Source organism: Eleutherodactylus coqui, chromosome 4 (genome assembly GCF_035609145.1).
Source record: "Eleutherodactylus coqui strain aEleCoq1 chromosome 4, aEleCoq1.hap1, whole genome shotgun sequence".
Taxonomy (NCBI): Eukaryota; Metazoa; Chordata; class Amphibia; order Anura; family Eleutherodactylidae; genus Eleutherodactylus; species Eleutherodactylus coqui.
The window spans coordinates 249,282,398-249,309,080 of record NC_089840.1 but is presented as its reverse complement, the minus strand read 5'-3'; the positions used below and the strand labels follow the sequence as shown (position 1 = coordinate 249,309,080).

The window sequence follows — 26,683 nt, the reverse complement described above, 5'->3', positions numbered from 1 at the left end:
CGGCCCCATTAAAAGCAATGGGAAAGTATCGCGGACTTCTGTCAGAGCTGTGACAGCTAAGACAGAGGATTCCTTCATCCCCGCAGTCCCCGCTATAGCTGTCACAGCGGTGGCAGAAGTCAAAAATCGCAAATGAAATCCCATTGAAAATCATTGGTTTCATAGTTATGCATTTTCACTCGCTCTCACATCGCAAGAAAACATATCGCTAGTGGGTAGGAGCCCTTAATCCAGACTACATTATCTTTGTCCATCCATGACAATGCAATTCTCAAATGCAGCAATTTAATAATAGGAAAGTTTCATAATAGATAAGCAGTTCAATCCCAAAAAGTTGACGCACCAATTCAACTTCTTATAGTCCCATCAAGGGTAAAGAGCTTATGTTGTGTACCAGGCTATGGCTTATGGAAGATATTAAACTCGTGCTTATGAAATGATGACTTTAAATATGTTGTGAGTACATTATTCAACAAGTTGTTCTTTTCCATGACCCCATCCCCTTCGCACACACACGTGTTGCGCAGTTTGCAGCCAATGTTCCACACAGATAAAAGGCCACAGATATTTGGCTAAAGAACACAGCGTTGTTTCAATTAATACCCCATACATGGTACTAAATCACTGCTAAAAGACAGTTTATACTCCAGCTGAAATGATTAATTTAATAGTCTCAATTTGGTACACTGCTATAAATAAAAGCAAATGTGTTGAGTGAATATTGGATTATTGCAGTAAAATTACAGTAATTCAAACCAACCCGGGGATCTGTCTATGGAAATATCACGACTGTTTTCATTTAGAAAAGTATGGTCCGTTCACTCTCTCCAGTCACCAAAATACATGAGTAGTTTATTGCTACAGAGGAAACAAGGGACATCACATCACAACCATATTGGGTAGTCCATACAGTATATAGCTATATGGGGACGGGTCTCCAAAAAGAGGTCTTGAGTCACGGCGGTTCTGCCCAGCATCATCATGTGTGACCGTAGTACTGTCTTCTTCTAGAGCAAAAAATAAAAGTACAAGGTTGTAATACATAATACATGTTCACAAACTGGAGAACTATAGCGTACCCGTACTTTCAGATGACTTTTCAGAGTAAGATGCCAAGTAGGGACACAAGAATAACACTGTTTCTGGCCATTACACGACTTCTATACTGTATTTATCACTATTTTACCCTCTGTACCATGCATTTCTAATTTTCAGTTCTCTCTGAGCTCGTGGGAGGAGACTGTTATTTTGTCTTCTATACTGTTACGTGTGCTGCTGGGATTTGTTGTACTATGTACTCCTAGCAGCACAGTCAGGTGGTTGAGGGTTAATTGAGCTGGCTGGGTGTGGTACTTCCTGCTAGCCAATCTCCTGGATCTGCGCTCACATATAAACCCAGCTCCTGGTCAGTCTCTGGCTGGACCCTAGGGTGAGCACTCATGTTACTTCTGTGTCCTGTAACTTGTTATCAGTCATGTTCAGCTTGTTCCCACTCTATCTGTGTTTGCAAGTAAGTCTATTGTCTCTCTGCTTCCCCAAGATTGTTTGGACACCTGTAGTCCTAGTCTGCAGTACATGCAGCCCCCTTTTCCTTCCCCCTGTACAGGTGCAGCCTCCAAAGGTCTTATGTCTTATTCTGGGTGTCAGTTGGTGTAACTGAACACTGTTCCCTAGGTCAGCTTGTGTAGTTGACTGTCTGTTCTGTGTGTCAGTTGGTGTAACTTGACACGGTTCCCTATGTGAGCTTGTGTAGTTCACTGTCTATTCCCCCTGGTATGAGGACACATAGACTTGCTGTGAGTTTCATCTGTGTGCATGTGATCTCTGAGTGGAGTCTGGCTGGCTGTGTGCCCTGTACTCTGTCCTGTTCCTGATGCAGCTGGCTGTGTGTCCAGTGCTCTGTTCTGTTCTGTTGCAAGCTTTGCTGAGTAATCTGTCTTGCTGGTTCATGTCCGTTTGTACGTTTAAATTCTGTCAGTTTTGTGTCAGTTTGCTGCGTGACCTGCTAACTGTGTCCTTTCCTGTTTCAGCTTTCTGTGTGAACTCTGTCCGATTCTTCTGAACTCCTGGCTAGTGTAGGGACTAGCGGTATAACCAGGAGCCGTGAAGTGGCCCGCTAGCTTCCATGTTTTGTACAAAATGTCAACCAATACCTGGTATTTATATTCAGCTTATCATCTGTTCTAGTGGTTGCATTGTGGCTGCTGTATGCTGTGTATCCTGTGGTTCTGTCTCTGTCATGTAGCATGTGTATGTCTCCTGTTCTGTGGCGTGGTTCCTAGGATCAGCTAGGGCCCAGATCCGAAGACCGCTGGGCTGCCCTTATTGGGGCAATGTTCCCCGCTTAGGTAGGGCCATGCCATCCTCCCGTGTAGAACAGGGTGAGTTGCCTGAAACTTGTGTGAATCCCGTGTGACCCTGGTGCTACCTGTGTGCGTCCACCCTTATCCATTCTATCCCTTTTTGGGTACGATCGTGTGGGCTCCCGTGCTTAGGTTGCCCACACGATCGTAACATATACACTGCACATGGAAAAAACTACAGATTCTGCTCCCTAACACTCTGTAACACACACACTGATACATAACAATAACATACAAAACACTAGAAAAATACTGAGCAATGGACAGTTATCTGCAGCTAGGTCTGTGTGAGTCTCTCTCCCTCCTTCTCTCTTATTTTCTCTCCATAAACTTTTACAGGTAGCATAAAGCAGCACCTCCACACCACTTCATGTAAACCATCTTGTTATCTTTGTCACTACAGTAATAGAAACACATGTTGCAGCAGAAATGTGGTCCTAAGCTCTCACTCACGACCTAAAGGTTGCAGGTTCAATCCCTGTGTGGTTCAGGTTGCCGGCTCAAGGTTTGACTCAGACTTCCATCCTTCCAAGGTCGGTAAAATGACTACCCAGCTTGCTGGGGGTTAAAAAAAAGACTGGGGAAGGCAATGGCAAACCACCCCACAAAAACAGTCTACCTAGAAAATGTCATGATGTGACGTCACCCTAGGAGTCAGTCATGATTTGGTGCTTGCACCAGGGGACTTTACCTATCTGGACATGTTTTTAAACTTAGTTTATTGAAACAAATGTCAAGACAAAGTTACACAAGTAAGCGTGGTTTCACATCGGCGTCAGAACCTCCGGCCAGAGGGGCTGTCACTGATCCCACTGAAAGTACCGGAAGAAAAAGCGCTGTATCCAAAAGTAGAGCAGCTGGGCGAAAAGTGAGCGGATCCCATTATAGTCACTAATTTTAATTGAATTCATTCTAAATGCTACAGATAGTGGCAACTATCTCCAGGTAGATATAAAAGGAGATCATAGGACATAGAAGCATCCATTGAAATCGCAATGCCTTAATATTTAAAAGAAGATACAATTTTAAGGCAAGAGAAAGAAAAATAAGATTTTTGCTAATTCATCAATAAGCTGGAGTATTACCTAAACCTATTTATTGTATTTATAGCATAGGGGAGCCATTTATGGAAGCGCTGTGGAATACGTTGGCGCTATACAAATAACAAGATTTATTTTATTTTTTTCTTACATGGTAATGGCCGCCAAGAATTGGTTGGACATCTGTTTAAGTATGAGCTCAGTATCACTGCCAGATTCTGACTGCTTATCAGGGCAATGCTCTATTTGTTTAGAATACACTGCGGTTTGTGGGGTACTGAATGTTTTAATACTGTCTCAGGCCGCCTGCACACGGGCGGAAATCCCGCGGTGGGATTTCCGCCGCTCAAAGCCTGCATAGGATTGCGTTAACAAACGCAATCCTATGCAGACGGCCGCGGTTTGGCCGTATGAAATTTCGCAGAGCCCAGCACAGAAACGTCACTCGCCCGGCCGCCGACTCCAGTCTGCGCATGCGCCGGCTGCCCAGCGTCCGGCACATGAAAGAGCAGGGCCGCCGGGCGCGGGTGAGTACGCGCTCGTCCCTGCAGGCGCTCGAGTCGGGTCCCGTGGCGAGAATCCTCGCCGCCGGATCCGAGCCGCTCATCTGCAAGCGGCCTTAGTTTGAGCTTTGTGAGAAATCTTATAGTCTCTCTGCAGCTACCGACTGTCTAGAGGGGCCCATGATGTTTGGTAGACGTTTTTCCCTTTGAGAATGTTGATGGTAAGGAATGTTAGCAGTGGAGTGAGATTACAGGTGCAGAATCTAGTTGCAAAAGTCCAGACAGATGTAAGTCATAACAGACATCTGAAATCCCTATATACTACAATACTGAAGTACTGCAGTATACAGTACAAGCAATTACAAATTCAAGTCCCCATATGGGGACTAAATAAAAAAATGAAAGGAAAAGGTTGAATAAAATTCTTTAAACAGTAAAAAAAAACAAAACCCAACAATAATAATATTGAAAGTTCATTACACCCTTTTACCCATAAAAATTCTAAACAATAAAAAAAACAAAAACATATACGTGGTATTACCACTGAGCGGTAAAGTCCAAGCTATTAAAATATCACAATATTTATCCAGCACGGTAAACACTGTACAAAAAAAAGTACAGAATACTAAAATAGCATGTTTTTTTGTTATCCTGCTGCATAATGTCCTTCATGATGTTGTTACATATGTGTGCTACAGACAGTTAGAGAAGATATCCTGCTCTCCTATATATGCAGTATATAGAGTCATCTTAGGAGCTAGTCTACACCCTCCAGCTCAGGGAAGACTGAAGATTTGAGATTGAGCTTGCAGACCGGATACTGATGAAAAATACCAGAATCAGTATTATGTGTCTTAGTATTATTATGTGTGTATAGTGTACACATACATTGGAACTGATTTTGAAGATGCATATGAAAGTACAGGTACGCTTTAAAGCACAATACTGAAAAAAACTATAAAATATTATTTACACAGGTTTTGTAAGCCTGTGTATGAAAGAATGACTATTATGACCACAGATAAATTAGCAAACTTCAGACACAATACAGTATTTTCAGCAATATTAGTTCATACAATTGTATACTGGAGCAGCCATACCTACCCTTTAATTTAATTTCAGAGTCGCTTCCCAGTTTTCTCTGGCTATGAACGGTTTGCCCTGTTGTCTTGCCAAGAGCTAAGAGATCTAACAAAGTAAATGAATAAGTATGGAATGTGTGAAGATACAAATATCAAATACAAGTGACCTATTTAATGTGAATTTCAGGGAGGGAAAAAATGTTTTTTTTTAGCCCAGATAGTGCTGATATGCCATTTCCCAAAGTCTTATTACATGTATTGAGAGATGAAGATATCCACAGAATCACTTACATTCGGAAAGGAAGTCCAGTCTTTTGGCGTTTTGCTCTAGAGGCGTATACCACTGGTTCAGCATCAGAGAACGCACGCCCGCCACACTCAGCATCAGGGCTGTCTCCACAGGTCGCTCCAACCACAAGTGAGACTGACTGGACACAGAAAATTGGAAATGATCGTTATTCAGAATCATTTAAAGGGTTATTTCAGCAGAGAAGTTCATGGCACACGGCTTGGGGTGGTCATGGTAAGTCCGTGACAACTGACTTCTTTAGTTGATATACGGTCCTCTGTAGCAGTGACTCCCTCAAATTTTGGAGATCTTGTCACAACAGCCAAATATCTGTGTGAACATCCTCCACCTTGTTTGTTGGTGAAGTATGACACATGCTAATAACTGCCAAAAGTTGGTCTGACATCTGGAAAATGACAATTGCAAGGCAGAATAATGCATAATGCAGCTGCCAGTAACTGAAGGGCGCGGTGAGAGAAGGAGGGGGCTGCGACACACAGTGAGAGGGATGGGGAGAGAATAATTAGGGAAGGAGAGAAGAAGGGGTAAAGGGGAGAGGAAGAGGAAGGGAGGAGTTGCAACAGCAGCACTCCCGGGAGTGGAGTAAGACAATGGTTGTTTGTTTTAAATTCATGACTAAGCAGTCTGTTTATGATTAGAGATGAGCGAACGTGCTCGTTTAGAGCAATTACTCGATCGAGCATCGCTTTTTTCGAGTAACTGCCTACTCGGGAGCAAAGATTTGGGGGGCGCCGGGGGGGGGGGGGGGGGCGGAGTGGGGGATAGCAAGGGGGAACAGGGGGGAGCTCTCTCCCTCCCCCCCCCCACTCCCCACCACAACCCCCCGCTCACCCCCGGCAACCCCCAAATCTTTTCGCCCGATTAGGCAGTTACTCGAAAAAAAGCGATGCTCGATCGAGTAATTGCTCTAAACGAGCACGTTCGCTCATCTCTATTTATGATGTCAGAAGTTGTCACATATCGGAGCTTTCTGATGCCTTTTGGACTCATGGGAGAATTTGTATTTTTAAGCACGGAAAAGTCTTAAAAGTTTGAGAATAATTAATAAAGCTGTGGCCTAGCCCACTTTAAAAGCCAATGTATGCATGGACTTTTTGTTAAGAAGGGGAGCGGGTTAAGAAAGGGGAGTGAGTACATCCAGTCTAGCAATCGTAACTAAAAATTAAATATTTACAAATAAAGAATTTATTAAAAAATTTTTAAAAATTACCTTTTCTGCACATCAACCATGGATTGTCTTGAAAAACTCTGACTTGTTCGTACTTGATCCAGAAGAATCATTAGCTGACAATCTAGAAAAGATAATCCATATCTGCATATTCCACAAATGAAGTGCCACGAGCAAATGGGGGTCTCTCATCAGTTAGATGCTCTGCGTTTTATTGCAGCCCCACCACCATGGCAAAAAAAAGACTAGCTTTACTAGCTTTTTTCCTCATTTATGTACCTGTCTACCTCGCTACTGGGGTCTTTGGGGTTGCACTTATCAGAGTGTACACTCCTCTGCATGTTTTCTAGGGGAGGGGAGAGGGAGAGGGATGAACCTAGGAAAAAAGAAAGTAAAAGCTCGACACCCACGTCCCACATACAAAAATGCTTGAGCCTCCTATTGTAGTCAATGGGGTTCGTTACTCGAGTAGAGCTCTCGAATTTTACAAAAAGCTCGGCTCAAATAACGCGGACCCGAGCATTTGGGGCCTCGCTCATCTCTAATAAGGAAGCCATTTAGTTCACAGGATGAAGGGACAAAACAGTCGATGGCTTAAATTCATAAATTTACTATAATGGTTGTCCATTTTAAACAACTCTTTTTTTCGTTGGAAGGGGGGGTCCCCTGACCATAAGATAATCACAGGATGTCTCACTGCTAGAACCCCTAGCAATTAGGGATGGAACCTGGCAGCAAGTGTTCAATTCCACTGCAGCACCATATGAGTGTAAATGGAGGATTAGACAGTGTCCAATCAAATCAATGGGCTGTCTATGGTATATGCAGACATTATGGATCCTCCATTGTTAGACAATATACCTCAGCCAAACAATGCTTATTCATATGACGGTCAGGTTTTATGGTAAACTAGGTGATCTATTGATCTGGTTATGAGTGGCACCTCTGATAGGACTATTAGGATATCTCAAAAGGAGGACAACTCGGTTGTGTAAAGTTCACAGTACTTTTAGGGTAAAATGATAGACTAATTAACCCATTAATTGACTGTCATGAACAGAAGTAGCAAAGTTCAACTTGACTCAATGCATTAACATAACTTCTGCCACAGTCTATCTGCCTTTTCGATAGTTCAATGGCTTTTGTTGTGTTATGATAAGGGAAGAATAGCTTTCCAACTGCTTAAGATAACTTGTCACAGAAAGTTATCCCTGTCAAGCTAAACTTTGCTACATCTGTCATCTGAACAAACCGTTTGCCAGAAGTATTAGTTTTATTTTATCCTCACCTGTAAAATCCATAGCCAGAAACCTGTCTGATAGTATATGCGCTAAAAGCCTCTCTGTCCCACAGAAAATAAATGCACTGCCGCTTGTCATCAGGCTTTCCCACTCTGCATGGCTGAAAGACAATGAATAAAGAGTTATCAAATAGATGAATTGAGCAGCGTAGCCAAACGTTTACAAAATGATTGCATCCCTATCAAGGATCCTTTATTGCTCCAAGATAAGAAATACACGTGATGTTTCAACCCCAGAAGGGGTCTTTGTCAAACTGAGGCCACAATACACCAACCCCACATTAAATAACGTATTTCCCGAAAATAAGACATTGTCTTGTATTAATTTTTGTTCAAAACGGTTTAACTTTTTTTAACATGTATAGCTGCCTGGACACTATTTAAATTGACATTTTTAATTAACTGTTAGCAGGGCTTAATTTTGGAGTAGGGCATATATATTTAAAGCATCCTCAAAAAGCCTGAAAAATCATTTTGCATCCTCAAAAATTCTGGAAAATCATGCTATGTCTTATTTTCAGCGTATGTCTTATTTTCAGGGGAACAGGGTACAAGTTATACACCAATCACAGACAAGTAATTAAAACAGAGGTTCACTCCCATAACAAGTGATGATGCTTACTTACCACTGGGCCACAGTCGCAGGGCCGGGAGTGGCAGCAGCATATACAACAGCCTTATTACAGGCATAACGTCCATAGCAATGCACAAAGGTCCAGAGTGCCGCGCAGAGTCCCAGAGTTGCACTGCGCAATGCGCGGGACTCCAATATTCACGCGATATCTCCAAGTAACTCATAACTGTGTACCTATTATTATGCAGAGGCACAGAGAAACATTGCGCATGTGCCAAATGGCCGTACCACCGTGATGATAGCAAAAACGTTCTCATAGCGACACAGCTGAGGCAAAAAGCTCTCAAAATGGCTCAAAACTGCACACATGCAGTTAGCAGCTCAATATGGGGTACTAATAGGTATGGCAATAATCCCAATAGATAGAGAGACCAGGTCAAGGAACTTGACTCATCAGGAAACTTATATATTAGTGGGTAAAGATTCACTGGATACATCAGTTGTCTGAATGTACCACTACTACAGGGATACAAAGACCCAATCAGATGCATATATAGTCTCATTTACCCATATAGCATATCTATAAGGTATAGAGCCCATACAACAACAAAAAATATGTATACAGCGAAACACATGGCGATACAGAGGAGATGAAAAAGAATATTTTTTGAATGCATGAAATGTTATTATTGATGAAGGAAATGCCAGAGGCAAGTAAATGCAGATAATACATAGAGAAAAACTATGGTTATGTGCAAAGGCAAAAATCATGTAGCAAATGCCGGTGCCAATATCTGATGCCACATCTGTGCCCAGAGGATCTGCGAATATGTGGGGGGGAAAACGATTCCTTAAACATGGCCATCTGAATGCAGGCTGCATGGTTCAACCTCCCAGAAGGGTTTTCATTATCTGTGGCTTTGGGCCAGTTCCATGCCAGTACTGCAATGGCACCATACACTATGTAGGGACTATCTTGTAATCATTCAATAGAGTCCTTCAGACTCCATATAAGACAATTATTACAAGTGCTGAACTTGCTAAACAGAGTCTGAAGAAGGTGCCACAACCACCAAGCATGCCGCGGATTAAAAATGGTGTTAGAGATGAACTACCACTTGTCGTCACACCACTGGAATTTTATCTTTATCAGTTTGATGCAGCAGTGAATCAACTGAAATGGAATATTAGACAGAGTCCATTCAAGTCAATGGGTTATCTATGTTATGTGTGAATATTATAAGCCCTCTACTGTTACCTCTGCATAGTCAGTGTTGATGATGAACTACTAGATGTTTCACACTGCCAGACTTTTATACTAGAAAACCGCTATCAGTCTCCTTCCTTGGAGAAAGAGTTATTGGGCAACCACAGTCAATTGCTTTTTATCTGGCATTTAATAATCTTGATATTTGGATAATCCAGCACTAGTAATAGTAGGATACAGAACAATGTGCTCACATTTCACTTGCATCTTGCTCTAGGGTCTTTCCTCTTAGACTCCATTCACATTGCCGCTCAGCTTTCAGTTTCCCAGAAAACAGAAAGCTAGATCCGTCCTTTGATGGAAACGAATAGTGCCCAATGGACACTACTGGAGGTAAAGGAGTCCATAAGTCTTCTGCCCTGCTCTGGCTGTTTCCCGGACAAAATGGTGTATTTTGTCCAGTATTTTGTGCCAGATCTGTGCCTGGGGCTCTGAACAGATCGCTTTACCAGTAGGTTTAATATACCGTACTTTTCCATAATTGTCCATTACTCCTGCATATTTGAGAATCTGTCACCCACAAGGTTCCATTCATTTTGAGATTTTACCTTAAAACAACCCTCCGGTTTTGGGACAAAATTCCAGGACTGGAGGGGAAGGGTTTATTACCTGCAGTTGTTCTTCTTGGCCCTCCCTCCGAAACACCAGTTCCAGGTCCCATTTTCAGCTGTTCATGATGACCAACTAAATTTTCAGACTACCAATGCATTGTACCTACTCTCTGATTGGCCAAAGTTGCTCATCATATGATCAGCACTGGCTATTCAGAGAGCAGTGCACAGTGAGCATTAAGTAGTTAGAAAATTGCCGCAGTTATTTAGGACGGCGGAAAACATGGTCTGAAACTGGTTTACTGGAAGGGCGGCAGAGAAGAACAACTCCAGGTAATATAATCCGCTCCCCCTTCTATCCTAAAACAGAATTATGTCTCAAAACCAGTGGGTCGCTTTACATTTTTTAACTGACCCCAATGTGTAGTGGCCCAGACCACCATCCTGGTCCCCTCCATAAATGTCATACATGTTTTGTCCTATGTAGATGCAATGTGCAAAGCTTGTCCTGTCAAATCTAGTGTGTGTGTTGCACAGCTGCGGCGCTTGAAAGGTTAACAGTAATAAAATCATTGCCTGCATGTAGATGTATCAGTTTGTCTTGTCATGTGGTACAAGTGAGGTGATAAATGTCAGTGATAGAGAGTGGGAAAGGAGGAGAACCATCTTGCCTGTTACAGAGTGCTAACACAGAGCCACATGGAAGCACCTTCAGCTTCCATGTAGGTGAAGATGGAGGAAAAGGAGCGATATCCTGTAGCATGTGGATGTGAGAGGAGTGAGTCCCATGATTAGAGAGAGAGAGAGCCCTACACAAGTTCTCTAAACAGGTATCTGTTAACACTACAGGCTTTTCCCGTGCGGCCATCCATAGTTAGGATCACCACACAGAGGTACTTTATTGTGACGCGTATGCCGTGCGGAGTGTTTTATTGGGAATGCCTTCTTTAATAATTGTCTGCCGGAGAGTCTGTGGAGTGATCCCCCTTCCTCCTCTGGAGTACTCGCAGTCCAGGATCGGTGACATATAGTTAATGTGGACTGTAGGACCGTATTCATCCTGTGTATCTTCCCTAACCTCTGAGCTATAGCCTGCTAATGTTTAAAGTGAATTGTACCTGCATTACCTGTTATACAAATAGTTATATTCAGTATAAGTTATATCGGGCTCTAACCATTCCTGGGGACGCGAGGTACGATACTACGCCGTGTAGCATACTGGTGTGTGGGAACGGCGGCATCACAAGTGATAAGTACTACAACTCCCCGCATCCCGTTTATTGGCATTACCTATCCTAGGGGTGTTGAAGGCGGCCTGCGATACTACACTGTCCTTGGCTGCATGTTATCCCTCCAGGAGCAGAACATGGTAAGTGCCACCATGACAAGTCAGCACTTATCCCTCCCAGCTCTTCACGTTAGCCAGGTGCCCAGGGTCACCCCTCTGGGGTGTTGCAAATGCACTAGCAGCAGTTTATCTTGTAATTCCAAAGTTGCTCACAGCCTACAACAGACACAAGCCTGTGACTGGAAGCTCAACGATAAACCACAACCCACTGTCTGTAATGGACTGGTAATGGTAGACAGTGACAATCAGAAATCCTGCATTTGACCAGTAGGGATTTTGTGAACTGCCATATAGAGTCTGAGCCCTAATATAGGAGGTTTCCTGGCTAAAACATTTGTGGCATGCTCCATTGGATACCACAATACGGAGATAGTCTATAGAAATGCTTCTAGGGGAAAAATAATTACGTAAGACTGTATTTACACAGGCAATGGGAGCTGCGTCTCAGATTCTCAAGCACAACTCACATCGCACATACATGACTAATTCTTGAGCGAGATTTGCATAAAAATAGCACATGCAGCAATTTTTCAAACTTGGACCACTGGTCCAAGTGAAAAATCTCTGGTATACATAAACCTATTGATTTGAATGGGTTCTATTCTCGTGCGAGTTCCGTCAATATCACAATTGGACAGAATTCGCACAGGAGTATTGCCTGTGTAAATGCACCCTAGTTTGGTGCCATATGGAGAGACCACATGGCCACAGTATTGTTATAATGGCTGTAAGCTCGAGTGAGTCAGACCTTTTTTGGGCTTCTTGCCTGGTATCTTACTCCACCACTTGTGCCAACCCCAAAACCTGCCCAATAACCCCAATAAAGCCAATGCTACCAAAGCCTACCAACTCCCAAAAGTGTATCCCTTTAAAAATAATAAGTTTCTGCTAAAGGGTAAAATAACCACTTCCATGTCTTTTAATGTCCCCTTACATTGTAACCTGAAGTGGAAAGTATTGACTGCTCAAAAGTCAATAAACCAGTAGCCTAAAAACAATTAAAAGAGAACAATGAAAGGCATTGACTTGCTTGCATTGACATTAAAAAGCCATTTGTGCTCTCATCTGAGAACCAACCTGGGCACGTGTGAACTGCCTTTAATTCCTTCCCAATTAGCGGCAAATTGCTGGCTATATTTTACAAGAAGCTCATTCATTTTATAGACTGGGCTCAGCGTTTCTGAAAAGACACAAAATGAATAGAAAATTGAGTTTCTGAGCATTTAGATACTGACCCTTTCATTTTGTATGATCTAGCAAGCATAAAAGTAAAATCAGCATCTTCAATAAATAAGCAGATATCAGAGGCCCTTTATGTATTTACCGACATTAGGCGGTAATCCATATATAAATCAATGGAGGAAAATGCATCGTTTAGCAATGGAAGACATCATTTAAGAAAGGCATTGTTGCTAAAGACATCATTAGTGAACAAATACTCGAGATATACAGACTAGCAAATTATTTATTTATTGTACATATTTACCTGGTTCTCTGATGTCATTGTAAGGATCCACAATATCTGATAAATACGGGTAATTAAGAACAATGCAAAAGAGACTGAACCTTGGTAAAACAGACCCAAACTGCCCCATTTCTTCTTCTTTAATATGGTCATCCCCCATGGCATAGAGGAAGACATGGGTGCCTATAGGGAGAGGGGTCCCAGCTGTGGTTCTTCCATACCTTTTGTTACAGGGTAGCATAAACTTGTAGAAGAAAGGGTCATGGAGGGAAGAATGCACACTACCCCCAAGTGTCTTGGGTGGCAATACCCAGCATTATAACAGGGAGGTCCGTTTCGATCTTTGCTATGGGGCCTCTTCACTTCTACTGATGTAGCCATGCTGAACTTGAATTTCGATGTGTTATGTTAACTTTCTGTGTACAGTTTATTTGCTCTTTCAATTGCTTTTTATTAGCTTTTGTTGTGTTGATGAGCCACTCCCTTCTTTTTTGCATTTAATATGTAACTAATCCCCAATATATATTAGCCAGTATTGCTTTATTTAGTTATTCCTTTCTATCTCAAACTCCTGGAGTCCTTCTTCTCAGGTAGGTCATGTGATCTCATTCTGACCACTTCAGAATTACTTGGCTTTATGTTCTGTTAAGAATCAGTTTTTCAGCCATTCATCAGTTTTTCACTCAATCCTGTGTGATGGACCCTACCACACAAGCTCTTTAGAGAAGGACACAGACACTCTTATCACAAGTACTGATGATGACCATACAGTTGTCACATAGTTATAATGAAGGAGATCACAGTTCAGCCTCCTGACTGTTTACTAATGGTCTGCAGCATATTTAGGTGAATATAGAATACCAATTGTAATGGCAGTATCCTCCCCCTCTTGGCGGAGATGGTACAGTCTCTAGGTGTTCATGTAATGTTGTGCTGATGGATCATGGGATTGAAAGCACAGAATAGTGAAAGAGAGAGCAGGGAGAAATCTCTGCAACAAGATGGTGCCTGATAAGTATCACACAAGAGGCTGCACTGTATAGAAGTGACTGCAATAAACATAGGAGACCTGCAGAGTGTGACAGACAATCAGGCGAGGGAGGGGGTCAGGGATGAAAAAATGTGTTTTTGCTGGAGGGGTCCTTTAAGATAATATAATGAAAGCTTTGCAATGGCATATATTCACTGAAAAAGCCAAAAATACCTGAAAGTCTGCAAAGCAGACACGGTCGCCATAGGCACGATCGCCATAAGGCAGGCACAATCGCCGTAGGGCAGGCGCCATGGCCTTAAGCCCTGAAGATATGTAGTCAGCCAGACAATAATGTGTGGAGGAGCAGCTTGTTCCCCCCTTGGAGATACAGGGCAACCCGCTGTCATATCAGCCAGGGTTGATATCCTGTATGGTGGGTCACCACCCATCTATGGCTGACATCTTTGGTATCGTTCACATGTGCAGGCTATTAGTATATGCAGTCACTCCTCCCCAAACTGGGCTGGGTTGAGTGGGTGACTGCATATTAGCCTGCCAGGAACAAGCTGCTCCTCCACACATTATTGTCTGGCTGACTACATATCTTCAGGGCTTAAGGCCATTGCGCCTGCCCTACGGCGATTGTGCCTGCCTTATGGCGATCGTGCCTATGGCGACCGTGTCTGCTTTGCAGACTTTCAGGTATTTTTGGCTTTTTCAGTGAATATGTGTTTTTTTTGTTTTTTTTTTCTTTTTCCTCACCTCTGTGATTCTTTGCAATGGCATAAGCTCATGTGTCCAGAAAGTTACCAGTCAAGTAAAATGTTGTTACAGTAATATGTATGGCACTGGGCATATCTAAGCAAAAGGATACATTTGAAGCGATGGGTATCCACTGGCATACAGTTAGCTGGCAGAACACGATTAATGGGCACCTGCAAAAAAAAAATAAAAAATAATATATATATATATATATATATATATTCAAAATAGGAAACATGGGTGAAACTCTGCAGGAATAGTACAGTTGCCTTGGTGACTGTTCCACCCAGCATGAGCCCTCTGTCCCTCCACACATTAATTCAGATAGGGCCGGAGGAAGATGCACGGAATGTATTAAGAGGCGCACGTCTCCTAATAAGCTTGGTGCATCTTTTAGCAGTCCATGCACCACAAAAGTCTCAGCTGGCGTGGATTACAGTAATAATTTACACCAGTTTCTGCTAGTTAACGTTTTACGTCAATATAACACACAGACCATCTATTATACCACCCTCCCTTAACTTTAGAGTAGTATCTGTACATAATGATCATCGTCCAGGTACTGACATTATTTTATATATTTAATATATTAGTATATGAGGAGGAAGAGGTCATCTGTGTAATATATTAGTATATGAGGAGGAAGAGGTCATCTGTGTAATATATTAGTATATGAGGAGGAAGAGGTCATCTGTGTAATATATTAGTATATGAGGAGGACGACGTCTTCTGTGTAATATATTGGTATATGACGAGGAGGTCGTCTGTGTAATATATTAGTATATGAGGAGGACGACGTCTTCTGTGTAATATATTAGTATATGACAAGGAGGTCGTCTGTGTAATATATTAGTATATGACGAGGAGGTCGTCTGTGTAATATATTAGTATATGACGAGAAGGTCGTCTGTGTAATATATTAGTATATGAGGAGGAAGAGGTCATCTGTGTAATATATTAGTATATGAGGAGGACGACGTCTTCTGTGTAATATATTAGTATATGACGAGGAGGTCGTCTGTGTAATATATTAGTATATGACGAGGAGGTCGTCTGTGTAATATATTAGTATATGACGAGGAGGTCGTCTGTGTAATATATTAGTATATGACGAGGAGGTCGTCTGTGTAATATATTAGTATATGACGAGGAGGTCGTCTGTGTAATATATTAGTATATGAGGAGGAGGTCGTCTGTGTAATATATTGGTATATGAGGAGGAGGTCGTCTGTGTAATATATTAGTATATGATGAGGAGGTTGTCTGTGTAATATATTAGTATATGAGGAGGAGGTCGTCTGTGTAATATATTAGTATATGAGGAGGAGGTCGTCTGTGTAATATATTAGTATATGAGGAGGAGGTCGTCTGTGTAATATATTAGTATATGAGGAGTAGGTTGTCTGTGTAATATCTTACTGCATGAGGATGAGGTCCATGTGAATTGCAATCTAAATGGACTCCTGGATGTATCGGATGCTTGGGTTTAAAGACTTCCTATCCAAAATGATGCTGTATGGCAGTTTTTGACTTGCAGTTATTGTATGGGCCCACTTTATGTGCTTAAAGAGAGTCTTACTCTGTGTTGTTTGACACTGTTGAAATGACGCATCAAATCAGAATGAATAAACAATTTATTTGTGCATGATACTCCACTTGGTGACTGGTTATTCCCTTTGTGTTAGGTATCCTGTGTAGGGGGTTGATAACCATAGGTATAGTATGCGTAGTAGGACATTATGATGGACTCTCTAGTAGGGGTCACAATATTAGGGCGATACTTTTATCAGCGGACAGACCAGTGAGCAGACAATGTCAGGTGACCCATTTCTATGCAGTGTACAAATGACACTGAGACCAATTGTTGGTTCCATAGTCGGCTGACAATATGCCCGCTCATGCGCGGTGGATAAGGGATGACGGAACGAGCCAGGGGTAACGTGACCGGACGGAAGTTTTTGACACATGCGCTGAAGACACGTTAAGTTCGCTAGTATAGTTTGGAGAGTCCAGCGCGTGAGCTCAGGTTCCCATGACGACCCAAGAGGGTCAGAGATCGCGACCAGATAACGGACCAGATGGGCACATGCGCAGTTAAATAATGGAAACGCCAACACCTAGGTGGAGTATTACATCTAGCTAATGAGGGCTACAGTTTGGATGGGGATCACCTGCATCGATTATCCAGGACATCCAATGGTAACATGTGTACTTGTGGGTTGCATTTTTTAACTTATATATGTGGTGATAATTGGTGGTAGGAGTCATGTGTTTTTTATATATAAAGTGCACTTGTCTGTATATGCATTGGCTTGATAAAGACCGCAGCAGCGGTTGAAACGTTGCCATGTGATTTGGGCACAATAAAGATTGATTTATTTCTGAAGATGTGAGTGAAGTTACATCCTTAAAGTACCCCAGATTGCTGCTTCATTACAATATTAGATTTTCGTGCTGAGGTGTGGTTCAGGATCCAGAACCATTGATTAGGAGTGTGCAGGTTCCACTATTGCCTAGCCTCCTTTTGATAAAAGGTATTTCTGTGTGCTGCTTCCAACGTGTGTGGGTAATTAATTTATTTAAATATTCCTATATTAATTTATTTTACTACTAGCTGATATACCCGGCCTCGGCGGAGTTAATTTGTTACTAGAGATGAGCGAACACCAAAATGTTCGGGTGTTCGTTATTCGGAACGAACTTCCCGTGATGCTCGAGGGTTCGTTTCGAACAACGAACCCCATTGAAGTCAATGGGCGACCAGAACATTTTTGTATTTCGCCGATGCTCGCTAAGGTTTTCATGTGTGAAAATCTGGGCAATTCAGGAAAGTGATGGGAATGACACAGTGACGGATAGGGCAGGCGAGGGGCTACGTGTTGGGCTGCATCTCAAGTTCACAGGTCCCACTATTAAGCCACAATACCGGCAAGAGTGGGCCCCCCCCCCCTCCCAACAACTTTTACTTCTGAAAAGCCCTCATTAGCATGGCATACCTTTGCTAAGCACCACACTACCTCCAACAAAGCACAATCACTGCCTGCATGACACTCCACTGACACTTCTCCTGGGTTACATGCTGCCCAACCGCCCCCCCTCCCCCCCCACAGCGCACACCAAAGTGTCCCTGGGCAGCCTTCAGCTGCCCTCATGCCACACCACGCTCATGTCTATTTAGAATTGCGTCTGCCATGACGAGGGACCGCAGGCACACACTGCAGAGGTTGGCACGGCTAGGCAGCGACCCTCTTTAAAAGTGGCGGAGCGATAGCCCACAATGCTGTACAGAAGCAATGAGAAATATAATCCTGTGCCACCGCCATCAGGAGCTGCACACGTGGGCATAGCAATGGGGAACCTATGTGCCACACACTATTCATTCTGTCAAGGTGTCTGCATGCCCCAGTCAGACCGGGCTTTTTAATTCATAGACACAGGCAGGTACAACACCCACAGCATGGGTGGCTCCCTGGAACCCACCGGCGGTACACAGAAATATCCCATTGCATTGCCCAACACAGCTGAGGTAGTAATGTCGTGCTTAATGCAGGTGGGCTTCGGCCCACACTGCATGCCCCAGTCTGACTGGGGTTCTTTATAAGTGTACAGATGTAGTAAAAACTCCGTGTGCACCTACAGCATGGGTGGGTGCCAGGAAGCCACCGGCGGTACATAGAAATATCCCATTGCATTGCCCAACACAGCTGAGGTAGTAATGTTGTGCTTAACCCTTTCCAATCCATTTTGTATATGGTTTTCCTAGGGGGCTTACTCTTTTTCTGCTGTTATACAACGGCGCTATATGCTGGCTAAAGCCAGTACTGCATGAGCTGACACGTAGGATAGGCTCCGACAGCAGAGAGGCTGGCAATATACAGTAAGAGAACCCCGACGGACGTCTACCAACAACGGAGCTGTACAGCCTTAAACCCTAATGTCTTCACAGGTCACACAGTGGACTGGAAAGGGTTAATGCAGGTGGGTTTCGGCCCACACTGCATGCCCCAGTCAGACTGGGGTTCTTTACAAGTGGACACATGTAGGTTAAACTCCCTGTGGACCCACTGCCTGGGTGGGTGCCAGGAAGCCACCGGCGGTACATAGAAATATCCCATTGCATTGCCCAACACAGCTGAGGTAGTAATGTCGTGCGTAATACAGGTGGGCTTCGGCCCACACTGCATGCCCCAGTCAGACGGGTTCTTTAGAAGTGTACAGATGTATTAAAAACTCAGTGTGCACCTACAGCATGGGTGGCTCCCTGGAACCCACCGGCGGTACACAAAAATATCCCATTGCATTGCCCAACACAGCTGAGGTAGTAATGTCGTGCTTAATGCAGGTGGGCTTCGGCCCACACTGCATGCCCCAGTCAGAGTGGGGTTCTTTACAAGTGGACACATGTAGGTTAAACTCCCTGTGGACCCACTGCCTGGGTGGGTGCCAGGAAGCCACCGGCGGTACATAGAAATATCCCATTGCATTGCCCAACACAGCTGAGGTAGTAATGTCGTGCGTAATACAGGTGGGCTTCGGCCCACACTGCATGCCCCAGTCAGACGGGTTCTTTAGAAGTGTACAGATGTATTAAAAACTCAGTGTGCACCTACAGCATGGGTGGCTCCCTGAAACCCACCGGCGGTACATAAAAATATCCCATTGCATTGCCCAACACAGCTGAGGTAACGTCAGCTGTAATGCAGGTGGCCTAAAAATTAATTTGATTACACTGTAGGCGAGGGCCCACAAAAATTGCTGTATCAACAGTACTAATGTACATCCCAAAAATTGGCCATGGCCAGCCAAGAGGGCAGGTGAAACCCATTAATCGCTTTGGTTAATGTGGCTTAAGTGGTAACTAGGCCTGGAGGCAGCCCAGTGTAACGAAAAATTGGTTCAAGTTAAAGTTCCAATGCTTTTAAGCGCATTGAAACTTATAAAAATTGTTCTGAAAAATTATTTGAGTGAGCCTTGTGGCCCTAAGAAAAATTGCCCGTTCAGCGTGATTACGTGAGGTTTCAGGAGGAGGAGCAGGAGGAGGAGGAGGAGGAATATTAGACACAGATTGATGAAGCAGAAATGTCCCCGTTTTGGATGGTGAGAGAGAACGTAGCTTCCATCCGCGGGTGCAGCCTACGTATTGCTTACGTATCGCTGCTGTCCGCTGGTGGAGAACAGAAGTCTGGGGAAATCCAGCCTTTGTTCATCTTGATGAGTGTTAGCCTGTCGGCACTGTCAGTTGACAAGCGGCTACGCTTATCTGTGATGATTCCCCCAGCCGCACTAAACACCCTCTCCGACAACACGCTAGCCGCAGGACAAGCAAGCACCTCCAGGGCATACAGCGCTAGTTCAGGCCACATGTCCAGCTTCGACACCCAGTAGTTGTAGGGGGCAGAGGCGTCACAAAAGGATGGTCGTGCGATCCGCTACGTACTCCCTCACCATCCTTTTACAGTGCTCCCGCCGACTCAGCCGTGACTGGGGAGCGGTGACACAGTCTTGGTGGGGAGCCATAAAGCTGGCCAGGCCCTTAAAGACTGTTGCACTGCCTGGGATGTACATGCTGCTCGATCTACGCACATCCCCTGCTACCTTGCCCTCGGTACTGCGCCTTCTGCCACTAGCGCTGTCGGCTGGGAATTTTACCATCAGCTTGTCCGCAAGGGTACTGTGGTATAGCAACACTCTCGAACCCCTTTCCTCTTCGGGAATCAGAGTGGGCAGGTTCTCCTTATACCGTGGATCGAGCAGTGTGTACACCCAGTAATCCGTAGTGGCCAGAATGCGTGCAACGCGAGGGTCACGAGAAAGGCATCCTAACATGAAGTCAGCCATGTGTGCCAGGGTACCTGTACGCAACACATGGCTGTCTTCACTAGGAAGATCACTTTCAGGATCCTCCTCCTCCTCCTCCTCCTCAGGCCATACACGCTGAAAGGATGACAGGCAATCAGCCGGTGTACCGTCAGCAGCGGCCCAAGCTGTCTCTTCCCCCTCCTCCTCATGCTCCTCCTCCTCCTCCTGTACGCGCTGAGAAATAGACAGGAGGGTGCCCTGACTATCCAGCGGCATACTGTCTTCCCCCGCCCCCGTTTCCGAGCGCAAAGCAGCTGCCTTTATGGTTTGCAGGGAATTTCTCAAGATGCATAGCAGAGGAATGGTGACGCTAATGATTGTAGCATCGCCGCTCACCACCTGGGTAGACTCCTCAAAATTACCAAGGACATGGCAGATGTCTGCCAACCAGGCCCACTCTTCTGAAAGGAATTGAGGAGGCTGACTCCCACTGCGCCGCCCATGTTGGAGTTGGTATTCGACTATAGCTCTACGTTGTTCATAGAGCCTGGCCAACATGTGGAGCGTAGAGTTCCACCGTGTGGGCACGTCGCACAGCAGTCGGTGCACTGGCAGCTTAAAGTGATGTTGCAGGGTGCGCAGGGTGGCAGCGTCCGTGTGGGACTTGCGGAAATGTGCGCAGAGCCGGCGCGCCTTTACGAGCAGGTCTGACAAGCGTGGGTAGCTTTTCAGAAACCGCTGAACCACCAAATTAAAGACGTGGGCCAGGCATGGCACGTGCGTGAGGCTGCCAAGCTGCAGAGCCGCCACCAGGTTACGCCCGTTGTCACACACGACCATGCCCGGTTGGAGGCTCAGCGGCGCAAGCCAGCGGTCGGTCTGCTCTGTCAGACCCTGCAGCAGTTCGTGGGCCGTGTGCCTCTTATCGCCTAAGCTGAGTAGTTTCAGCACGGCCTGCTGACGCTTGCCCACCGCTGTGCTGCCACACCGCGCGACACCGACTGCTGGCGACATGCTGCTGCTAACACATCTTGATTGCGAGACAGAGGAGGAGGAGGAGGGTGCTTTAGTGGAGGAAGCATACACCTCCGCAGATACCAGCACCGAGCTGGGGCCCGCAATTCTGGGGGTGGGTAGGACGTGAGCGGTCCCAGGCTCTGACTCTGTCCCAGCCTCCACTAAATTCACCCAATGTGCCGTCAGGGAGATGTAGTGGCCCTGCCCGCCTGTGCTTGTCCACGTGTCCGTAGTTAAGTGGACCGTGGCAGTAACCGCGTTGGTGAGGGCGCGCACAATGTTGCGGGAGACGTGGTCGTGCAGGGCTGGGACGGCACATCGGGAAAAGTAGTGGCGACTGGGAACTGAGTAGCGCGGGGCCGCCGCCTCCATGATACTTTTGAAGGACTCAGTTTCCACAACCCTATACGGCAGCATCTCAAGGCTGATGAATTTTGCTATGCGGACGGTTAACGTTTGAGCGTGCGGGTGCGTGGCGGCGTACTTGCGCTTGCGCTCGAACACTTGCGCAAGCGACGGCTGAACGGTGCGCTGAACTACACTGCTGGATGGGGCCGAGGACAGCGGAGATGAGGGTGTGGGTGCAGGCCATGAGGCGGTAGTGCCTGTGTCCTGAGAGGGGGGTTGCATCTCAGTGGCAGGTTGGGGCACAGGGGGAGAGGCAGGGGTGCAAACCGGAGGCGGTGAACGGCCTTCGTCCCACCTTGTGGGGTGCTTGGCCATCATATGTCTGCGCATGGTGGTGGTGGTGAGGCTGTTGGTGTTGGCTCCCCGGCTGAGCTTTGCGCAACAAAGGTTGCACACCACTGTTCGTCGGTCGTCAGGCGTCTCTGTGAAAAACTGCCAGACCTTAGAGCACCTCGGCCTCTGCAGGGTGGCATGGCGCGAGGGGGCGCTTTGGGAAACACTTGGTGGATTATTCGGTCTGGCCCTGCCTCTACCCCTGGCCCTGGCCACCACACTGCCTCTTGCAACCTGCCCTGCTGATGCCCTTGACTCCCCCTCTGAAGACCTGTCCTCCTGAGTAAGCGTTGCACACCAGGTGGGGTCAGTCACCTCATCGTCCTGCTGCTCTTCCTCCGAATCCTCTGTGCGCTGCTCCCTTGGACTTACTGCCCTTACTACTACCTCACTGCAAGACAACTGTGTCTGATCGTCATCGTCCTCCTCACCCACAGAAAGTTGTTGAGACAGTTGGCGGAAGTCCCCAGCCTCTTCCCTCGGACCCCGGGAACTTTCGAATGGTTGGGCATCAGTGACGATAAACTCCTCTGGTGGGAGAGGAACCGCTGCTGCCCAATCTAAGCAGGGGCCCGAGAACAGTTCCTGGGAGTGTTCCCGCTCCTGAGCAGGTGTCATTGTAGTGGAGTGAGGAGGCTGGGAGGAAGGAGGAGCAGCAGACAGAGGATTCGGATTTGCAGCAGTGGACGGCGCAGAACTGCGTGTTGACGATAGGTTGCTCGAAGCACTTTCTGCCATCCAGGACAGGACCTGCTCACACTGCTCATTTTCTAATAACCGTCTCCCGCGTGGACCCATTAATTGGGCGATGAATGTGGGGACGCCAGAAACGTGCCTCTCTCCTAATCGCGCAGCAGTCGGCTGCGACACACCGGGATCAGGAGCTCGGCCTGTGCCCACACCCTGACTTGGCCCTCCGCGTCCTCGGCCGCGTCCACGTCCTCTAGGCCTACCCCTACCCCTCAGCATGCTGTATTACCAGTGATTTGATTTCACAGGCAGGAAATAAATTGGCGCAAGACTGCAGGCCAAATATAATTTTTTCCCTTTTTGGAAAACGAAAGGCCCCACTGCCTCTAGTGAATGAATAATCTAAGTTTAATAACTGTGCTGTGTCCCTGCTAATGTGTCACAGAACGTGAGGGTAGCAGAGTTATTATAACTCTGGCAGAGCAGGTATTTTTTTTCCCAATTAAGGAAAGCAAATGGCGAAGCCAGCAGTAAAGCGTAGCTGGGTGCGTATGATTTAGCAATGTTTTTCACGCAGCTCACACGTGTCCACCGCCCGTAAGGACGGACAGAGGCTGGACAAATAGATTTGTTTTCACTTGTTTTTCCACCAAAAGGCAGCACTGCGTATATTCAATGAACATGAGAAGTTTAATAACTGTGCTGTGTCCCTGCTAATGTGTCACAGAACGTGAGGGTAGCAGAGTTATTATAACTCTGGCAGAGCAGGTATTTTTTTTCCCAATTAAGGAAAGCAAATGGCGAAGCCAGCAGTAAAGCGTAGCTGGGTGCGTATGATTTAGCAATGTTTTTCACGCAGCTCACACGTGTCCACCGCCCGTAAGGACGGACAGAGGCTGGACAAATAGATTTGTTTTCACTTGTTTTTCCACCAAAAGGCAGCACTGCGTATATTCAATGAACATGAGAAGTTTAATAACTGTGCTGTGTCCCTGCTAATGTGTCACAGAACGTGAGGGTAGCAGAGTTATTATAACTCTGGCAGAGCAGGTATTTTTTTTCCCAATTAAGGAAAGCAAATGGCGAAGCCAGCAGTAAAGCGTAGCTGGGTGCGTATGATTTAGCAATGTTTTTCACGCAGCTCACACGTGTCCACCGCCCGTAAGGATGGACAGAGGCTGGACAAATAGATTTGTTTTCACTTGTTTTTCCACCAAAAGGCAGCACTGCGTATATTCAATGAACATGAGAAGTTTAATAACTGTGCTGTGTCCCTGCTAATGTGTCACAGAACGTGAGGGTAGCAGAGTTATTATAACTCTGGCAGAGCAGGTATTTTTTTTCCCAATTAAGGAAAGCAAATGGCGAAGCCAGCAGTAAAGCGTAGCTGGGTGCGTATGATTTAGCAATGTTTTTCACGCAGCTCACACGTGTCCACAGGCGTAAGGACGGACACAGGCTGGACAAATAGATTTGTTTTCACTTGTTTTTCCACCAAAAGGCAGCACTGCGTATATTCTATGAATAATAACTGTGTTGTGGCCCTGCCTATACAATTCTTTCCCTGCAGTATCAATGGAGGGTGGAATGCTCTGCAGAGGCGATTTTGAGAAGCCCAAAAAAAATGCAGCACAGCTAACAGCAGCCTGGACAGTACTGCACACGGATAAATATGGCCCTAGAAAGGACCGTTGAGGTTCTTGAAGGCTACACGCACTCCTAACACTCTCCCTGCCTATGCAGCACTTCTGTCCCTAATGCCAGGTGCAACGGTCTGCAGAGCCGATTTTGAGAAAAAAAAAATGCCACTGCTAACAGCAGCCAACACACAGCTATCAGTGGCCCTAATAAGGACCTTTGGGGGGTCTTGAAGCCTACACTAACTACCAATTCTTTCCCTACAGCAGCTCTGGTATAAACAGCACTGTCCCTCATCTAACTCACCAGGCATCTGAGGCGAGCCGCGGGAGGGGCCGACTTTTATATTAGGCGAACACCTGATCTCGCCAGCCACTCACAGCAGGGGGGTGGTATAGGGCTTAAACGTTGCAGGGGGAAGTTGTAATGCCTTCCCTGTCTTTCAATTGGCCAGAAAAGCGCGCTAACGTCTCAGGGAAGGAAGTGAAAGTAACCAGAACACCGCATGGTGTTCGTTACGAATAACGAACATCCCGAACACCCTAATATTCGCACGAATATCAAGCTCGGACGAACGCGTTCGCTCATCTCTATTTGTTACAGCTGTTTACGTGTTGTTTGTACAGAAAATTTCATAAAGTCAAGGTTACTTTAGAGTAACCGAGGAATAATATATGTATACAAATAGAAGAGTGTTAGATTCTCCTCAGGCTATATGTGTATGGATGTCCCTCTGCAGAATATGCCACCCCTAAAGAATGCTCGCGCCACATTTCACGCTTGTACGACACCAAGAAGTTACATTACATAGGGGTGCCCAAAGAATTTAGGACCTAAAGAATGGTTGTGCCAAATTTCATGTTTGCACGACACCAAGAAGTTAGAGAATTAGTTTAGGTACATTGCATAGGGGTATCAATACTTTTACATTTAGCATTGAATAATCAAGTTGCGACCCCTCTACTTTTCCCGCTTAGGACCTAAAGAATGCTCCTGACAAATTTCATGTTTGTACGACATCGGGAAGTTAGAGACTTAGATTTCGTACATTACACAGGGGCGCCAATACTTTTGCACTTAGCATTGAATTTTCAAGTTGTGACCCCTTTACTCTTCCTATTTAGAACCTAAAGAATGCTCCTGCCAAATTTCATGTTTGTATGACATCGAGAAGTTAGAGAATCAGTGGTGAGTCAGTCAGTCAATGAGTGAGGGTTTTCACCTTTATATATATAGATAAGGGCACAGGTTAGTAGGGAAAACATTTTGTATGTGTTCCCTGCTGTCCTTACATACAGAACCTTCTAAAAATGCTGACAGACAAGCAGATCTTATCTTCCATGCATGCCTCCAAGCCCTTTCTGTATCCTGTAATGTCAAAGGATTCCCCACCAACTGCCCAAATGCTAAAGCAATGCCTCTATATCCAAGATCACAGTGCTCATTATGTCACAGTAAAGGATTGGGTGTCAGTGTGACAACCTGATCTTGTAGATAGCACTTTTTTCTGGAAGCTTACGGTGCTGACCTACATGGCAGGTAAATTAACGAGCTTCTGGCACAGGGACCAGTCCATTATCCCGTTAATTTATGTGGCGTGGGCAGCTTAACATGCGGCATTGGTGCAAAAATAAGAGGACTGACCATTGTTTTTGTTTAGTAATTTGTAACAATTATCTTTGAGATTACAATGACTGCTTCTGTATATTCTACTAGGTGAATGATGCTGATAATAGAAGATAAAGCCGGGGTTATATGAGTGAGCTGGCACTAGATACTACTAAAACAATAAACCGTAAAATGCCATAATTGAAATTTATTCTTGGACAGGGAACCTCATCTCTACTGAACGTCTTGAATGCTTTCGAGACAATGAAAGTTGAGTTGGTTGATGTGCTGAGGAACAAAGGCCGCGGATTCTTCATCAATCACTTTGGTGTCACATGTCAGTAGTGAGCACATCCATTACACCATACACATTGATGGAAAGAGCCGCCCTCACCGTTTTCATGGTCTTTTTCTGCTCCCCTCTTTGTCTGGATTCTTTTGCACTCTTCACATCTCGCTTTCCTTCAGAATCTTCTGTAAAGTA

General features: G+C 45.3%; 1 protein-coding gene across 1 annotated transcript in view; it reads right to left on the bottom strand.

Moving 5' to 3' along the window:
* Nucleotides 1-645: 645 nt before the first annotated feature.
* The window catches only part of CFAP46 (cilia and flagella associated protein 46), a 253,776-nt gene continuing 227,738 nt past the window's right edge, over nucleotides 646-26,683 (bottom strand). Inside the window, exons 51-59 of the mRNA XM_066601014.1 lie at nucleotides 26,594-26,673; nucleotides 14,819-14,879; nucleotides 12,993-13,028; nucleotides 12,584-12,686; nucleotides 7,755-7,867; nucleotides 6,509-6,590; nucleotides 5,280-5,416; nucleotides 5,011-5,094; nucleotides 646-1,007 (exon numbers count right to left, since the gene is read on the bottom strand). Coding sequence (XP_066457111.1) covers nucleotides 880-1,007; nucleotides 5,011-5,094; nucleotides 5,280-5,416; nucleotides 6,509-6,590; nucleotides 7,755-7,867; nucleotides 12,584-12,686; nucleotides 12,993-13,028; nucleotides 14,819-14,879; nucleotides 26,594-26,673 — 824 coding nt within the window. The 3' untranslated portion in view covers nucleotides 646-879. The remainder of the gene's footprint in view (nucleotides 1,008-5,010; nucleotides 5,095-5,279; nucleotides 5,417-6,508; nucleotides 6,591-7,754; nucleotides 7,868-12,583; nucleotides 12,687-12,992; nucleotides 13,029-14,818; nucleotides 14,880-26,593; nucleotides 26,674-26,683) is intronic.